Here is an 18,261-nt window from a genome sequence, read left to right on the forward strand (position 1 = left end):
TTCTGCTCTCCCAACAATGGATGGAGGTCCTCAATACCGGACGTGAAGTCAGCCATATCACACGCTTTTGACACAATCTGGCACTCCGCCCTGCTCACCATCAAACTCTTCCTATGGTATCCAAGGATATCTCCACTAATGGCTCACAGACTTCGTCTCCTGTCACAGTCAACGTGTGGCCCTAAATGGAGTTCTCTCATCCCCTCTTCCTGTCCAGGCTGGAGTTCCTCAAGGTAGCGTTCTGGGCCCTGTTCTTTTTCTGGTTTTCATCAATGATCTCTCCCACTCTCTGGAAAATCCTCTATCTCTTTGCTGATGACTCCACCCTCGGCCGTACCATCTGTCATCCCTCAGACCGGCAAGCAGCAGCTTCTTCGCTCACTGCCGATCTGGATAAAATCACAAACTGGTCCAACACGTGGAACATGTCTTTCAATCCGGACAAATCTCACTATGTCTTTCTAAAGGGACTGTTTGGAATCCCCCCCCCCCCCATCTACTTTCTCAATAATCCTCTGGAAGAAGTCCTTTCATTCAAGCTTCTGGGTCTGTCTGCCATGATCTTTCCTGGGAAAGCCACATTCCCAACCTGGTCTCCAAAGCCAGTCTCTGGGCATCTTCCGTCGTGCAAAGTCCTTCCTTGGCCCACCTGAGCTCCTGGCCACATACAAAGGTGTTGTCCGTCGCCTGATGGAGTACTGCTCTCGTGCTCCTTCCTCTCAACTTCACACTGTGGAAACCAAGGCATTTTGGATCATTGGTATCTCCTGTGGTGAGGCTGAGTCTTTGGGCCTCTCACCGCAGGCAGATCGGTGGTCTTTCTGTCTTCGACCATCTTCTCTCCGGTCTCACCCCCACCCCACCCCCCCGCTCTGTCTGCGAAATGTCTCCCCACACATATTTACACAGGGCGCTCAAGGTCCGCCAGCAACCCCCTTCTGATAAAACTACCAAAATCACGAATCACTGCTCACCTTCACTCTTTCATTCCTCTTTTTTCCCCACCTTTGGAATAAACTCCCACACACTCCTCAATCCCATTTTTCCCTCCAGGCCTTCAAAAAAGCTGTTCACCACCACCTATCTTCCTCTATCCAAAACCTCGATCTTTTCTACCCCCGTTAATCCACCTGAAACCAACCTCCTTCAAATTCCCTGCCTTCCTTCCCAAAAGTTTCCCATCCTGTAAGGTCCTGAAAGTCCCTGTGGTGTCCATCTAGTATACCCCGTGTTCCTCGCCCCATCCCTCTCCCTTCCACAGATCTCCTAATGTCTGTTCCCCACTGTTTTGCTCTTCCCTCTCCCGCCCCTCTTGTCTCCTGCCCCCCCCCCCTTGTGTGTTAGCTTTCATACGAGCCTTGACAATGTATACCAAAAAAGAAAGCCTTCAAATATATATGTAACTGGAGGGGGACTATTCAATATCATGACACCATCAGGTATGCCTCCACCCACATTATTACATCATTACACATACTTTTACCAAGTTTGATTTAAATCCTGAAACCCAGATTCAAAACATTAAATAATTCTGGCTGCCCGACCATGCATCTGATCAGGTTGAAATCTAAAACATATTATCTGGTGGTCATGTCGACTATAACTGTGAAGTTTCACGTCGATTGATGAAGCGGTTCAATAAATAATTTTTAAAAGATTTTCGTTCAATCCAACATGGGTGCCAGACCATGTGACATTAATTATTAGTGAACACCCTGGTATCCACAAGGCTTGGGGAACATGTGGGTGAAGTTTCCCCTCGATGGAGCAAGCCGTTCTGGAGAAGAAGATTTTAAAATGTTTGTTCTTCAAAAAAAAAATCAGAGCTGTGGAAACCATGTGACCTATGTCGTCATACACGGACAATGTTTCGTTCCTTGGGAACATGTGGGTGAAGTTTCCCCTCGATGTAGCAAGCCGTTCTGGAGAAGAAGATTTTAAAATGTTTGTTCTTCAAAAAAAAAATCAGAGCTGTGGAAACCATGTGACCTATGTCGTCATACACGGACAATGTTTCGTTCCTTGGGAACATGTGGGTGAAGTTTCCCCTCGATGTAGCAAGCCGTTCTGGAGAAGAAGATTTTAAAATGTTTGTTCTTCAAAAAAAAATCATAGCTGCGGAAACCATGTGACCTATGTCGTCATATATGGACAGTGTTTCGTTCCTTATGGATAGGCGATCAAAACTACAAAGTTTCGCCTCCATCTGCTCAGCAGTTTTGGAAAAAAAATTTTTGGATTTGGATTAATGTTAAAAAAAAGATATGGCTGCCGAACCATTCAACCGATATCATCAAATCTCTCACCCCACCACCCCTACACAATATGGCCCGAGATGACCCTCAAATATTTTTATACCGATTGGATAAAGCGTTCGATGTATGCAATTATGTTATCATAACAAAGCCACCAATGACATTAAAAAAAATTTCCCATAGGGAGTACTTGACAGTGCCCAGTTAAAAAAAATTTCCATGGAGTACTTTGAGAAATACAGAGGTCCAAAATTTATCTTTTTTTCCCCAACATGGCTGCCACACCACATGACCTGTGATGTCATAATTATCATTGAAACATTCTGCATGAGTCGTCACACCAATTTCGTGTCAATCAGATAAGCAGTTGCAGAGAAAACAGAGAAAATTAGCATGGATGCAATCTGAAATTAATCAATTAGCATGGATGCAATTACACACAATCTGAAAACATAATGCCTCTGGCAACTTCATCAGTAAAGGCAAAACAAAAAGGTCCAAGTTAATTTCACTTTTAATTTGAAGGGTTATACAATCAGGATTACATTAACCCTTTTTAAGATTGAAAAGGTTCATAAACATATATTAAACAGGTAGCACAGCACCGTCATTGCTAAGTTATTCTGTATGTACCTCAATAATGACCAATTCCCCCAATTAATCCCCTCTTGTTGGGCCAATCATCAGTTTTCACTCATCACACCACTCTACCCCCTGAGCATCCTCTCTCTTAACCCACCCCCAAATTTGGTCTACCCCTTCTCCTGCCACTATCCACATCCATTACAAAGGCCTGTCTGACCACATTCTCTTCTTCCTGAGTATGAACACAAGACATACCTCCCTGCCTGTTCGGTCATGTCCCTCATTGTTGCACACCACAAAATATCCTCATTCCTTCTCTCAGGCTTCCACATTTCCATCATCTGTAGCACTCTTCCTTCTTTCTCATGGCCCAAGCCTCCACCACTCCATTCAGAACCATTTTAATTCCATTTTGTAAATATGCCCTCAGTGTAGCCAGAATCGTTTTATCATACACAACCCCCAAAACACTCCACCCTGCAACCACTCCCTTCTTCCAAAGTAAAATCCAGGTGCTTGAATCTTCCTGTTGCTCAATCCCCAATATCCACACCCTCAGTAACACGTTTTCCCACCCGAAAGTGTCCTCCTCAGAGCTTTACGTCAGCACCAAATCATCTGCAAACATTACCCAAGGTAACCATCTCTGTGCTCCACCACTCAACCCATCCATCACAATCACACAGAAAAGGACCAGGAGCCACCCCTTGCTGTATCATCTACCTTTATTTCACCTGCCTCTGAGCAACCAATCTTCGGTCTGATTGTCTAAGCCCACTCTTTCAGGTGCACCCTTCTTCCTCAGGCACCAATACACCATCTCCGTAAGCATCCGATCACATGCGTTCTCCAGATGCACAAACCCACAATACAACTTGGTTTCCTTCTTTCTCCCATCTGCTTCAGAATGAAGACAGGATGTGTTGCTCCCCTTTGAAGAATGATGGACAAGAACATCAGACTGTTGATCAAAGCTGACAAAGTAAAAGGTTCCATGAAAACTATTTATTATCAGATTAAAAGTAGGCAAAAATGCAACATTTACAAGTCCCCATTGTGCTGGTGCAACACAGGTGCTGGCCGAGAGGTGGTCAAAATAACGTGTGAAAGCAACGTCCAGGTGAATTTTTTTTCCCTCCAAAAAAAATAAAAGATGTAAAATGCTATAAAATTAAAAATAAAAAAATAATAAAATAAAATCACGTGTTGGTCTCATCCTCAAAGCACAGTCATAGAATGGGAGCCCGGAACGATTCTTCCAGCTTGACTGACCTATAATCGAGCCGACAAAGGTGAGCAGTCAGGCTCAGCACAGGTCTAAATTGGCTTGATCTTGAAATGCAGACCGATGAGACTGAACACGAGGCACTTGAGATCTTGCACAAGGTAGTAGAATACTCGAAGGCCATCTGGGTCCCTGGACAACAGCGAGTCACAAATTCACGTGCACATACATGACAATCACATTAATTGGGAACCATTAATGAGCAGAACATAGGCTGTGTGCTGATTTGTTTATTGACATCAATCAGGCTATTTATAGCCATAATCAACAGCCCAAATATGATACATCATCACGACAGGAGGGTTGGGAAGGGGATTATTGTCCATGACCAAGAATAAGCACGGAGAAAAGAAAAGTTGATGCGTTTAAGGCAATTGAACAAAGGGCATTTTTACCTGTGCTGTTATCGTATCACCAACAAGTGTTCAGCCTAACTAGCAGATCCTTTTCCCTTTTCAATTCAACCTGCTGCTCCAAAGTTGAACATCAACATTTCAACATATAAAAAAAAAACATAAAATATTTATTTTGTGCAGTGGAGTTTTTCTTTCGATCAACAAAAGCCTTTTTACCCTCACCAGAGAGGATACATTTTCGGTCTGTCTGTCTTGTCTGTCTCTACACAATGTGCTAACTTTGGCCACACACGCCACCTAGTGGTAGCCCGTCGCACACATGATCTGTTTTTCAACCAGTACGTCTATAAGGTATGTCCAATTAGAATGTGAGTACCTCAAAAAGCATGTACTATTAGAAAGTGAATACGTCTATAAAGTATGTACAATTAGAATGTGAGTACATCTATAAAGTATGTACTATTAGAAAGTGAGTACATCTATAAAGTGTGTACAATTAGAATGTGAGTACATCTATAAAGTATGTACTATTAGAAAGTGAGTACATCTATAAAGTGTGTACAATTAGAATGTGAGTACATCTATAAAGTGTGTACAATTAGAGTGTGAGTACATCTATAAAGTATGTACTATTAGAAAGTGAGTACATCCATAAAGTGTGTACAATTAGAATGTGAGTACATCTATAAAGTATGTATAATTAAAATGTGAGTGCATCTATAAAGTATGCATAATTAAAATGTGAGTACATCTATAAAGTATGTACAATTAGAATGTGAGTACATCTATAAAGTATGTATAATTAAAATGTGAGTGCATCTATAAAGTATGTATAATTAAAATGTGAGTACATCTATAAAGTATGTACAATTAGAATGTGAGTACATCTATAAAGTATGTATCTGTCTATAATTCCAGCAGTGTGTGTGTGTGTGTGTGTGTGTGTGTGTGTGTGTGTGTGTGTGTGTGTGTGTGTGTGTGTGTGTGTGTGTGTGTGTGTGTGTGTGTGTGTGTGTGTGTGTGTGTGTGTGTGTGTGTGTGTGTGTGTGTGACCGCCGTTTCTCGACAACCGCTGGTCCGATCTAAATGAAGCTTGCCAGGTATATTGCTGGGGCCCTGAGGATGTGCCTTTTCAAGGTTTGATATTAATCAGACAAGTGGTTCCCAAGTTATGGCCATTTATTTACCAAACCAATGACAAGACACGTTGTTGCGTGGGCGTGGCCGATGGGGAAGGGAAGCTCAGCCGCGTTCCCCATTACGGGTTACAACGTACGGACTTCCGGAGAGTGATGACTTCGTGTATTTTAATAATTTCTCGATTTCTTATGTGCATTTATAGATAAACACAATGCCCCAAGTTATGATCGTTTTCATATGAGATGGTGCATAAATTTCGGTAACATCAGAGTGCTGGTATGCTCCAAACCAGGAAGTATTTTTTTTTCTCTCTTCTCTTCTCTTCTCTTTTTGTTTTTCCTTGCGATGACATTGCGAAAAGGCAAATACGTTTGCGCTAATTGAATAATTGGCCATTAAAACCGAAATTGCGAATCATCGTAACTGTGATATGCGAACATCCACGCCACTCACGTACGGGCACACGAGAGTGAAGAAACAGCCTGTATGGTTGTTGTTTTTTGCTCGCGGTTGGAATATTTATTTATTTTGAACGGGCATGTACTGGTATAGATAATTACAACAATCTTTGTGTGTCTGTGTGCGACCGCTGTTTCTCGACAACGACTGGTCCGATCTAATTGAAACTTGCCAGGTATATTTCTGGGGACCTGAGTATGTGCCTTTTCAAGATTTGATATTAATCGGACAAGTGGTTCCCAAGTTATGGCCATTTATTTACCAAACCAATGACAGGACACGGTGCTATGATGTCACAATTCTTCTTTTATTTATTTTTTTGATTTTTTTTTTTGCACGTATGGCCACGCGAGAGCGAAGGAACGGCCTGTGTGGTTGTTTCTGGCATGCGGTTTGAAAGTTTTTTTTTTGTTTTTTTTTGCACATACGGCCATGCATGTACGAGCCCACACTAGTAATTAGAATGCAAGTACATATAAAGTATGTATAATTGGAATGTGAGTACCTATAAAGTATGTATACTGCAATTGGAATGCGAGTACATCTATAAAGTATGTACAATTGGAATGCGAGTACGTGTATAAAGTATGTAGAATTAGAATGCGAGTACGTCTGTAAAGTATGTCCAATTAGAATGTGAGTACGTGTATAAAGTATGTCCAATTAGAATGCGAGTTCGTGTATAAAGTATGTCCAATTAGAATGTGAGTACGTGTATAAAGTATGTCCAATTAGAATGCGAGTACGTCTATAAAGTATGTCCAATTAGAATGTGAGTACGTGTATAAAGTATGTCCAATTAGAATGTGAGTACGTATTTAAAGTATGCACAATTAGAATGTGAGTACATCGATAAAGCATGTACAATTAAAATGCGAGTATGTGTATAAAGCATGTCCAATTAGAATGTGAGTACGTACAATTAGAATGTGAGTACGTGTATAAAGTATGTACAATTAGAATGTGAGTACGTGTATAAAGTATGTACAATTAGAATGTGAGTACGTGTATAAAGTATGTACAATTAGAATGTGAGTAAATGTATAAAGTATGTACAATTAGAATGTGAGTAAATGTATAAAGTATGTACAATTAGAATGTGAGTACGTGTATAAAGTATGTACAATTAGAATGTGAGTACGTGTATAAAGTATGTCCAATTAGAATGTGAGTACGTGTATAAAGTATGTACAATTAGAATGTGAGTACGTGTATAAAGTATGTCCAATTAGAATGTGAGTACGTGTATAAAGTATGTACAATTAGAATGTGAGTACGTGTATAAAGTATGTACAATTAGAATGTGAGTACGTGTATAAAGTATGTACAATTAGAATGTGAGTACGTGTATAAAGTATGTACAATTAGAATGTGAGTACGTGTATAAAGTATGTACAATTAGAATGTGAGTACGTGTATAAAGTATGTACAATTAGAACGTGAGTACGTGTATAAAGTATTACAATTAGAATGTGAGTACGTGTATAAAGTATGTACAATTAGAATGTGAGTACGTGTATAAAGTATGTACAATTAGAATGTGAGTATGTGTATAAAGTATGTCCAATTAGAATGTGAGTACGTGTATAAAGTATGTACAATTAGAATGTGAGTACGTGTATAAAGTATGTACAATTAGAATGTGAGTACGTGTATAAAGTATGTCCAATTAGAATGTGAGTACGTGTATAAAGTATGTACAATTAGAATGTGAGTACGTGTATAAAGTATGTACAATTAGAATGTGAGTACGTGTATAAAGTATGTACAATTAGAATGTGAGTACGTGTATAAAGTATGTACAATTAGAATGTGAGTACGTGTATAAAGTATGTACAATTAGAATGTGAGTACGTGTATAAAGTATGTACAATTAGAATGTGAGTACGTGTATAAAGTATGTACAATTAGAATGTGAGTATGTGTATAAAGTATGTCCAATTAGAATGTGAGTACGTGTATAAAGTATGTACAATTAGAATGTGAGTACGTGTATAAAGTATGTACAATTAGAATGTGAGTACGTGTATAAAGTATGTCCAATTAGAATGTGAGTACGTGTATAAAGTATGTACAATTAGAATGTGAGTACGTGTATAAAGTATGTACAATTAGAATGTGAGTACGTGTATAAAGTATGTACAATTAGAATGTGAGTACGTGTATAAAGTATGTACAATTAGAATGTGAGTACGTGTATAAAGTATGTACAATTAGAATGTGAGTACGTGTATAAAGTATGTACAATTAGAATGTGAGTACGTGTATAAAGTATGTACAATTAGAATGTGAGTATGTGTATAAAGTATGTCCAATTAGAATGTGAGTACGTGTATAAAGTATGTACAATTAGAATGTGAGTATGTGTGTAAAGTATGTCCAATTAGAATGTGAGTACGTGTATAAAGTATGTACAATTAGAATGTGAGTACGTGTATAAAGTATGTACAATTAGAATGTGAGTACGTGTATAAAGTATGTCCAATTAGAATGTGAGTACGTGTATAAAGTATGTCCAATTAGAATGTGAGTACGTGTATAAAGTATGTACAATTAGAATGTGAGTACGTGTATAAAGTATGTACAATTAGAATGTGAGTACGTGTATAAAGTATGTACAATTAGAATGTGAGTACGTGTATAAAGTATGTACAATTAGAATGTGAGTATGTGTATAAAGTATGTACAATTAGAATGTGAGTACGTGTATAAAGTATGTACAATTAGAATGTGAGTACGTGTATAAAGTATGTACAATTAGAATGTGAGTACGTGTATAAAGTATGTACAATTAGAATGTGAGTACGTGTATAAAGTATGTACAATTAGAATGCTAGTACGTGTATAAAGTATGTACAATTAGAATGTGAGTAAGTGTATAGAAAATAAAAATAGAAACAACAAAAAATAGAAAAGAACAAAAACAGGAGAGATCATGGCTAATGGTGAAACATACAAGTTAAAGGGACAACCTCTTTCAGTGGCCTACTATGGAAATAGATGGATTTGTTGGTTGGTTGGTTTTACCATCCTTCCCGAGCGACAGGGTGAGACATCTTTCAGGATTGAAGGACATGATCCTTTTCTCAGATCAACATCTAATCGATTCTTGATCAACATACTGTACCAAAGAAGGTAAAGTCATCAACAAAAATACACCCGTGCGGGAGTGACGGTCATCTCTGCGAGAAAACATACAGCCTCCTGAAGGTAGGGCAGTTTTTGCAAACTTTGAAGTCATGTGACGCGAAAACGAAAGCGAAATTCGAAAATCCGTCCTGACCAAATTTAGATATTCTCCTATAGATTCATATGCCACAATCAAATTCAAGATTGCTTGAGAAATGTAGGAGGAGATAGATTTTGAAAATCGTCATTTTCGCATTTTTTGCCAACTTTGAAGTCACGTGACACGAAAACGAAAGCGAATATCGAAAATCCGGCCCAACAAAATTTAGATATTGTCCCATAGATTCATATGCCACAATCAAATTCAAGATTGCTTGAGAAATGTAGGAGGAGATAGATTTTGAAAATCGTCATTTTCGCAACTTCAAAGACCTCGTGACCTTGACCTTGACCTTTGGTGACCTTGAAAGTCATACCATCGTGTACGTCTCATCGACCTCTATCAGGATCACTAATGACCAGATCTCCTCTCAACATCAATATTATTAGGTCATGCTCGAAGAGATGACCTAAAAAGGAAGAGGGCTTTCAAGAGCATAAGAGATGTAGATGTGGAACAAGACTGGGCTCAAGACACTGCCTAAAAGCACTCCATCTTCCCTGGGAGAGAATATGAAAGGGTTGGGTTTAAATAATAGGAACATGTTGAGTGAGCAAGTGAAGGAAGTCATAAATCCAGCAATTAAGACAGCCATGTCTGCCTCAAGCAGTGAACTTCACAAGCAAAGCAGGGGAGCAGACTGTGTTGAATGCCTAAGTTATGTTCAGCAAGTCGATATTGACCTCTTGTGATTTATTGCTTCTGATCAGGGATGAGGGATGAGGGATGAAGATGAGGGATGAGGATGAGGGATGAGAGGAGGGGATGAGAGACAGAGAGAGATTATAGATACACAGAGACAGAAGCAGCATGTTCAGAGTTGAATAACTGGGACAGAATCCAACCTAATAGTCAGAAATCAGGCATTTTGAAAACATGAAAGACTTGAGGTCAGCTCACAATTATGGATCGCATGACTTCCCTTGTAATTGGAAGTAAGCTTGCTGGTCAAGTTGAGAGGATGTTTTGGCACTCTCCTTGCGAATGAGAGTGATGTTGGCAGACCTCCAGGCAGCCAAAGGGGAAGGACAGGTAGAAGGAGCAGAGAAAAGCAGAAGCAAGAGCAGCAGGGCAGGAATTTGAGAACATGTACACTGCTGACATTCGGGCCAGTCACCGGTGAAGCGTCGAGGCTGGACATCTTTCTCTTCTACCCTCAGGTGTGAAAATCAGTTGATAAGGCAATGGATTTGAAAGTGCAAGATCGGGACAGACAGAACAGGACAGCCCATGAAGGTTAGGGCAGGAATTTACAATTGATTCAGGGTGTCGGCGATAACTTGCCTACTCTTTGCGAAGGACACCATGGGATCTTTAGTGTCCCCCAACTAATGCTGGCAGACGGGACACCCATTTCAAGTCCATTCGAGGGACAGCACACAGTTATGAATCACGTTCCACGTGAAACACAGGGATGGCAGTTTATAGCTGGGCTGAGATACACTCAGCTTCATTTGGCAATAATATTCAAACCCCTTTAAAACAGACATGCATAACAACAATTCAACTTCATTTATATTGCCTGACACAACAGTGTCGATTAATTATTTTCACATTTTTTCCCAATACAGAGACGGTCGTGGAAGAGTTAAAATCTGACAATTAGCGAGTGCAAGAGTACCGCTCACCTGGATTGGTTCACGTCAATGAGGGAGCCTATCTTGGATGTGGTAAACGAGATGTGTTCATCACCAAGTACAATTTCCAATTCCTGCAGGTGACAAAGAATGATGACCGTGCACTAACAGCTCCAGTTTCATAATCAAGTTATTGCTGCATGTTATCTATTACAAGAGGAGGAGGAGAATAGTGGTGAACATTCTTTACTGAGAGTGCAAGATCAGCACAACCCCCTTTATTACCAAAGTACATCCACACAACCCCCACCAAGACCTCTTCCACTTGCTCACCTGCCGGCCAACACGATCCGGCGGCGGCCATAACGAATCGTCTTCCTTTGTTATCTCGCTGTCTTCGATAATTCTCTTCAGCTCCTCCATAACACTCTTGTGTACGTAGGCCTGAAGACGTGGCAAGCAAATGTGGAGGGTCGAGCGTATGCAGGATCAACAGCAACCCAGATACATTTGGGAGCACAAGCAACGATGCCTTCTGAGCCCATCACAGATGTAAAGTTGAATTTCCTTTGAAAGGTTTCATGTCCAGTAGCTAGGTAGTGAGGAGGTGTTTGTGTGTATAGAGTGGTAGGAAAATAGGTAGGAAAATAGGCAGGACCCCCTCTCCCCCCAACCCCCCAAAAAATGCAAATAATTTATATAAGAGCCTTTCCACAGTAATGGGTAACCATTGTGTTACATACATAGTCCACATTAAGTATGTCCAGTTTATCTTGCAAATGAGGGGATATAAAAGACTGACCCCTCTACTACTGGAATCCAACAGTAAGAACATAATCTAACCCAGCACAATTTATTGATGGGATGTTCTGTCTTCATTAACAGAAATGTAACAAATGTTACATTGACATTCAAGTTGTTGGCATTACGACAGTAGTTTTTTTTCTTCAAATAAACTGAATATTAATTTTAGGTTGTTGTCAAGAAATGGTATTCTTCCTTATATACTGTGTGTGTATATATATATATATATATATATATATATATATATATATATATATATATATATATATATATATATATATATATATATATATATATATATACATATACATATACATATATGAATAGCGTAGGCTCTCGTATATAGCATAGGCTCTCGTAGTGATGATTATTAAACAACCTCTGACTGGCTCAAAGCCTTCTGTAACAAACGTGACTTTGGACCGCAATTGGAAAGCCAGATTTTTGTACAGCTTTTACAGCGATATGGACTTACCACTAATTGGATTCGCTATATATATATATATATGAGATATCCCTTATTGTCGGGTTTTCCGTGTGTGTGTGTGTGTGTGTGTGTGTGTGTGTGTGTGTGTGTGTGTGTGTGTGTGTGTGTGTGTGTGTGTGTGTGTGTGTGTGTGTGTGTGTGTGTGTGTGTCTGCATTGTGAGGCTCCACAGCACGAACCAGCGAACCGATTTCGATGAAACTTTGCCAAGAGGTGGAATATATACTGGGAAGGTGCGCGTATGAATATCGTTGCCTAGCAACCACCCATTGCTGTGCAGCGGCCGAAAAACCGCGTACAGTATTTTCAATTCTTGTCCTTCAGTTTTGAATGTAGAGAAACGAGACTTCGGAATAAAACACTTCGAGATATTTAGAAAATTTTACTCGAGCCGATTTTTGATTGAGGTTTTATTTTTCAAATGGTAGTCCTTCAAAAATCGGGTGTCTATTTGCCGTCATTTAAGGTGTGTATACAGTGTTTGAAAAGAACTACACCGTCGTTCCACCTTCGATCTCTCCTCGATCCAAACGTTATTGACCAAAGTGAAAAGGATCCAAAATAAATGGAATCACCGGCATTTCTGTCTTTGTGGATTTCAAATAATATAATATGTTTATTTATTTACCGAAAACAATTCCACGATCCACACACCACCTTCAATTATTTATTTATTTACCGAAAACAATTCCACGACCCACACTCCACCTTCAATTATTTATTTATTTACCGAAAACAATTCCACGACCCACACTCCACCTCCAATTATTTATTTATTTATTTATCGAAAACAATTCCACGATCCACACACCACCTTCAATTATTTATTTGTTTACTGAAAACTATTCCACGACCCACACACCACCTCCAATTATTTATTTATTTACGGAAAACTATTCCACGACCCACACTCCACCTCCAATTATTTATTTCCCAAAAACGATTCCACGATCCACACACCACTTCCAATTATTTATTAACCGAAAACGATTCCACGACCCACACTCCACCTCCAATTATTTATTTATTTATTTATCGAAAACAATTCCACGATCCACACACCACCTTCAATTATTTATTTGTTTACTGAAAACTATTCCACGACCCACACACCACCTCCAATTATTTATTTATTTACGGAAAACTATTCCACGACCCACACTCCACCTCCAATTATTTATTTCCCAAAAAACGATTCCACGATCCACACACCACTTCCAATTATTTATTAACCGAAAACGATTCCACGACCCACACACCACCTCCAATTATTTATTTATTTACCGAAAACGATTCCACGATCCATACACCAACTCCAATTATTTATTTATTTATCGAAAACGATTCCACGACCCACACACCACCTCCAATTATTTATTTATTAATCGAAAACGATTCCACGACCCACACACCACCTTCAATTATTTGTTTACTTAACAAAAACGATTCCCCACACACACACCACCTCCAATTATTTATTTATTTACCGAAAACGATTCCACGATCCACACACCACCTCCATTTATTTATCGAAAACGATTCCACGATCCACACACCACCTCCAATTATTTATTTATTTACCGAAAACGATTCCACAACCCACACACCACCTTCAATTATGTATTTATTTCCCGAAAACGATTCCACGACCCACACTCCACCTCCAATTCTTTATTTATTTCCCGAAAACGATTCCATGACCTACACACCACCTTCAATTATTTATTTACCGAAAACTATTCCACGACCCACACTCCAACTTCAATTATTTATTTACCGAAAACTATTCCACGACCCACACTCCACCTCCAATTATTTATTATTTAAAGTGGGCGTGGCTTATGAAAAATATTGTGTGGCTCAGGAGGTGTGGTCAAACAAGAGCATTGAGAGAAGTTTATCGGGTTTTCCGTGTGTGTGTGTGTGTGTGTGTGTGTGTGTGTGTGTGTGTGTGTGTGTGTGTGTGTGTGTGTGTGTGTGTGTGTGTGTGTGTGTGTGTGTGTGTGTTTCTGCAATGCGAGGCTCCACAGCACAAACCAGCAAACCGATTATTTCTCAAATGGTAGTCCTTCAAAAATAGGGTGTCTATTTACCGTCATTTTTTTATGAGGAGTGCCAGTTGGCAAAATACGCAATAGGAAAAATCTTGCCAGGCAGAGGAACAATTGTATGTGAACCAATACGTCTTGGCAATGAATATTCGTCGGTGGATCGGTCAGAATGAAAAGCATCGTATCCAGCGCTTCGATCCTAGCGAATCCCTCGTCGCCTACCGGCTCGTGTTATCCTTTGTTACACATTTGTCATTAAGGTTATCACAAAAATAACAAGACCGTATTTTTAAAGGTTGTGCAGCTTAAGCATTTTGTTTCTTTCATGACAAATTGACAGTACAGATAGCATAACGATTGTTACTCTGTTTTCAACCCCGCAGCATTCACATTAAAGTATATTTTTGGCAAATTCAAGGTGTCGGATATCATAAGTAAAGTCTTTTTACACATATAATCTAAACCAGTCTCAAATCAAAAACGTATGTGTTCATATAAAACTCTTGGTAAATCTATTTAGTTTTTAATATCACACTTAAGAAAGATTTCTTCCCATCACAGTGAATAAAATTTTATCTGCACGCTTTAATTTTAGGACAATAGCGGTTTTGCTAAAAAAAATAAAAAATAGCATATATCTACATTTATATACACACCACAGAACATGTTAGTGGTATTCTATGGATACTTTAGGAATTCTGTGATAGCTCCTGAAGATAAGACCCTTAAATGTAGCATATTACTGTGGAACAGCCCATATAAACACTCAAGGGAATCGCAGACATACCTCCTTCCTTATCATCACGTCATTTTTGTAGTTGCTGTTGTTAGCATAACGAAGTTTTCCTGCAAGAAATGAAATGGTAATAGTTTGGTTTGTCTGGGTCCATGTGCAGTCACATCGTACAACAAGCTCAAGCTCAGGTGATTCGGCGCACAGGTGCAAGAGAACCGCGAACAAGAATGCACTTCATTTCTCTCGCACGGAAAAAGCACGAACAGGCCTGTTATGTGGCTGCTGGGTTCGCATCATTGCTGGGAGCAGGGCTGTGCTGCTGATGCAGTGCCCCCCCTGTAGGGTCGGGCAGGAATGTCCAATTTGTTAACGATGCCGGCGATAGCTCGCCTACTCTTTACGAAGGACACCGTGGGGGTCTTTTGCGTCGACCAACGAATACCGGCACATTGATGAATCACCCTGCATGTGAAACACTACTAGGATGACAGTTCGTAGCTGCGTCGGGATTCGAACCTCAGCGAGACGGCTGAGAAGCGAGTGTGCGTGCATACCTCCAATTCCAAATTCATTGGGGGGGGGGGGAAATAAATAAATAAATAAATAATAAATAAACTCGGTGGACGAGTTGGGTAGGTGACAAGAACAAGTGGATTCGAGTCTAACAGCTCCCAGGTTCACGTGTATCTGAGGCACGGCACGCTTTGTCATGCAACGCTCGAGAAGAACCAACAACACAGTTTATAGTCGGGTCGGAAATCGAACTGAAGTTAGGGTTACAAAATGAATGAAGTCAAATTGGGACTCGCCAGGCCTGACCCGTGCACACTTTCGCTAAACACAACGACAACACCGCCACAAATAGCAGCATACCCTCTGGCCTGAATTCGAATTCCAGAAACTCGTGTCCAAACTTTCCTTTGTGTCCAACGTAGTAGCGCAAGTAGAAGTCACTGCCAGACATCGTTAGGCCGCAGGCGCCAACTTAACGCGCATGCGCAACACCCATTGCTTGGCTGCTTTCTTTTTCGAAGCTCAACAGTTCTTTCAATCGTTACGTGTACTTCAGATTTCTGTTCTGAAGTAAAAAATTATATTGAAGAACATAATAATGTAACATCCGTATGAGATAAAGACCGATGTAAAAAAAAAAAAAAAATACAAAAAAAGCGAGCAATATCATTTTCACATACACCGCCTCATATACAAATTCCCATTAAACTATTCATAAACGACGCGTCGAGCCAGTATCGGACGTATCAATGTTAAGCATATAAAAAGCAAGAATAATCCTGATATTATTACTAATACCTCTCGACGGTTTCGTACGTAATGCATTATCATTATATAAACGATTTATCCTTCATCAGCAACGATTCACGTGTTTGATAATGTAATTTATCCTATTTTTTTATGAACCGTCCTCGGTGCCGAGCAAGCAGCGTTCCCGGAAGTGAAAGGTGTGTTCGTCTTCTTCCCCTCGGAGCAATCGGCAAACTGCATCATTGGGTCGATTGTGAAGTGATATTTGGTTCTGCACTCCTCGCCCTCATATTAAATGTCGTGCCTTCTCAAAATTAACATTTGTCTCAATGGAAAAAAAAAATAGAAGAGAGACAAAACGATGAAGATGTGCTCTCTGAAGGACGTTTTTTTTTTTTTTTTTTTTTTTTTTTTTGTTTTTTTTTTTTTTTTTGCTTGCTTGCTTGCTTGATTCCATGCGAGTTCTGAAGGGGTGAGTAAGACGGCATTTTCAATCCCGTATTTAGAGGATTATATATTGTTTTGCTAATTCGGCTGAACGGTCATTTCGTCACGGATTGAGGGACTGAGACGTACATCGTCAATAACACGATTGATGTAACTTAACTTTGATCTCCATGATATCTTTATGTTCATCAATGTTCGGTACCCTGCAAGGTCAGGATTGTGAGACGTCAGTAAGTTATGCCGACCAAGTTTTGTGATTATGTGTGAAACGGTAAGAGAATTCACAGATGAGGAATGAAACAGACGGCCACCGTCGTTTTATTTACAGATTACACGATATGATGTGTTATTATGCACGGAAAAATCATTATTGTACTTACGATACAACATGATTAATTCAGCCTGAGAGCAGACTGAAGAAGAAGAAGAAGACGAAGAGAAAGAAGAAGAAGAAGAAGATGAAAAAGAAGAAGAAGAAGAAGACGACACTTGAGATTATATTGTTGGGCACAGAAAAATAATTATTGTTTATTTATATACAGTACAACGAGAGATGTACTATTACTTCTTTAATCCCACCTTGTAGGATTGACTGGCTGAGGGCGAAGTTTGGGACAAGCCATTCACGAATCGGCTGGACGGGCCTGTCGATCGACGAACCAATTTGGCCAGGAATTTGTGATTTGTTCAGGGTGCCGGCGATAACTCGCCTAATCTTCGTGAAAGCTGCAGTGTTGTAATGTGCAAGATGAAGGGAGGCAGGAGAAACGTCGCAACGCCAAGGAACATCAAGAGCCAACCGTTTAATCCATCAATCGAGCCATGAACCACTCTCCCTCCCCCCCCCCCCTCCACGTGATGATATCATGCAGTCATCCGCAGCACACGTGATACAGTGTATTCAATATAATCTACAACAAGCCGGGAGGCGACGATGGTTCGCGGGCATTATTGAGGAAGCCCTACCGTAAAAACCTATATCTTCCATCAAAATTGACCAAATCAAATCGGATTTTTATATGTTGTACTTTTGGACATTAAGCACAGCTTCTAGGAAATGAAATTGCGAGAAAATAAATAAAAAGTTCAAGTGGGTGTGGCTCTGCCCACAAGGGGAATGGGACGCCCCTCATACAAAAAGACACAACAAGACCGTGATATCTAGCTTGTGTCCAAGTTTCATCAAGATCGCATCAAACGTCACGGAGCTATGCTCTGGAGAGAGTCACAGACAGACAGACAGACAGACACAGACACAACGAAAATAGTGGTCACTGCTGGTGCCCATGAACCAATGAGGCTAAACACCACGTACAGAGAGATCTTCAGGATGTACCAGGTAACGCTCGCAGATCGGACATCTGAGGGATGATGCAAATCACCAATCTGACAATTAACAGACTGAGCCAACATCAAACCCAGACGAGACAGCTGAAAGGGATGTGCACGACTTCTGCACCATCCTGTCACATCATTACACAAATTGAAATTATATTTATATATGTGCAAACACAATTATTCGGAACCT

General features: G+C 40.0%; 2 protein-coding genes across 9 annotated transcripts in view; one reads left to right on the plus strand and one right to left on the minus strand.

Annotated features, from left to right (window-relative positions):
- Positions 1–2,751: 2,751 nt before the first annotated feature.
- On the minus strand, positions 2,752–16,075 carry LOC147032838 (protein mago nashi homolog 2). 2 transcript variants are annotated; one of them, XM_085870738.1, is made up of 6 exons: positions 15,897–16,075; positions 15,075–15,133; positions 11,280–11,390; positions 10,998–11,080; positions 4,113–4,257; positions 2,752–3,771 (listed from the first exon to the last, which is right to left on the minus strand). In XM_085870738.1, the coding sequence occupies exons 1-5, from the start codon at positions 15,985–15,987 to the stop codon at positions 4,158–4,160; spliced, it is 444 nt and encodes a 147-aa protein (XP_085726864.1). In that variant the 5' UTR covers positions 15,988–16,075; the 3' UTR covers positions 2,752–3,771; positions 4,113–4,157. The 2 variants fall into 2 exon arrangements, with proteins under 2 accessions (XP_085726864.1, XP_085726863.1); XM_085870737.1 differs by lacking the exon at positions 2,752–3,771 and having other exon boundaries at positions 3,831–4,257.
- Positions 16,076–16,397: 322 nt separating this feature from the next.
- The window catches only part of PIGG (phosphatidylinositol glycan anchor biosynthesis class G (EMM blood group)), an 84,216-nt gene continuing 82,352 nt past the window's right edge, over positions 16,398–18,261 (plus strand). For 5 of the 7 annotated variants that reach the window (XR_015055370.1, XM_085870730.1, XM_085870736.1 and 2 more), the window contains exon 1: positions 16,490–16,758. The gene's annotated coding sequence lies outside the window, so the exon portion shown is untranslated. The other 2 variants (XM_085870731.1, XM_085870733.1) reach the window with 2 other exon arrangements.

This window comes from Eptatretus burgeri, chromosome 2 (genome assembly GCF_056783735.1).
Source record: "Eptatretus burgeri isolate ZD-2024b chromosome 2, Ebu_testis_v1, whole genome shotgun sequence".
Taxonomy (NCBI): domain Eukaryota; kingdom Metazoa; phylum Chordata; class Myxini; order Myxiniformes; family Myxinidae; genus Eptatretus; species Eptatretus burgeri.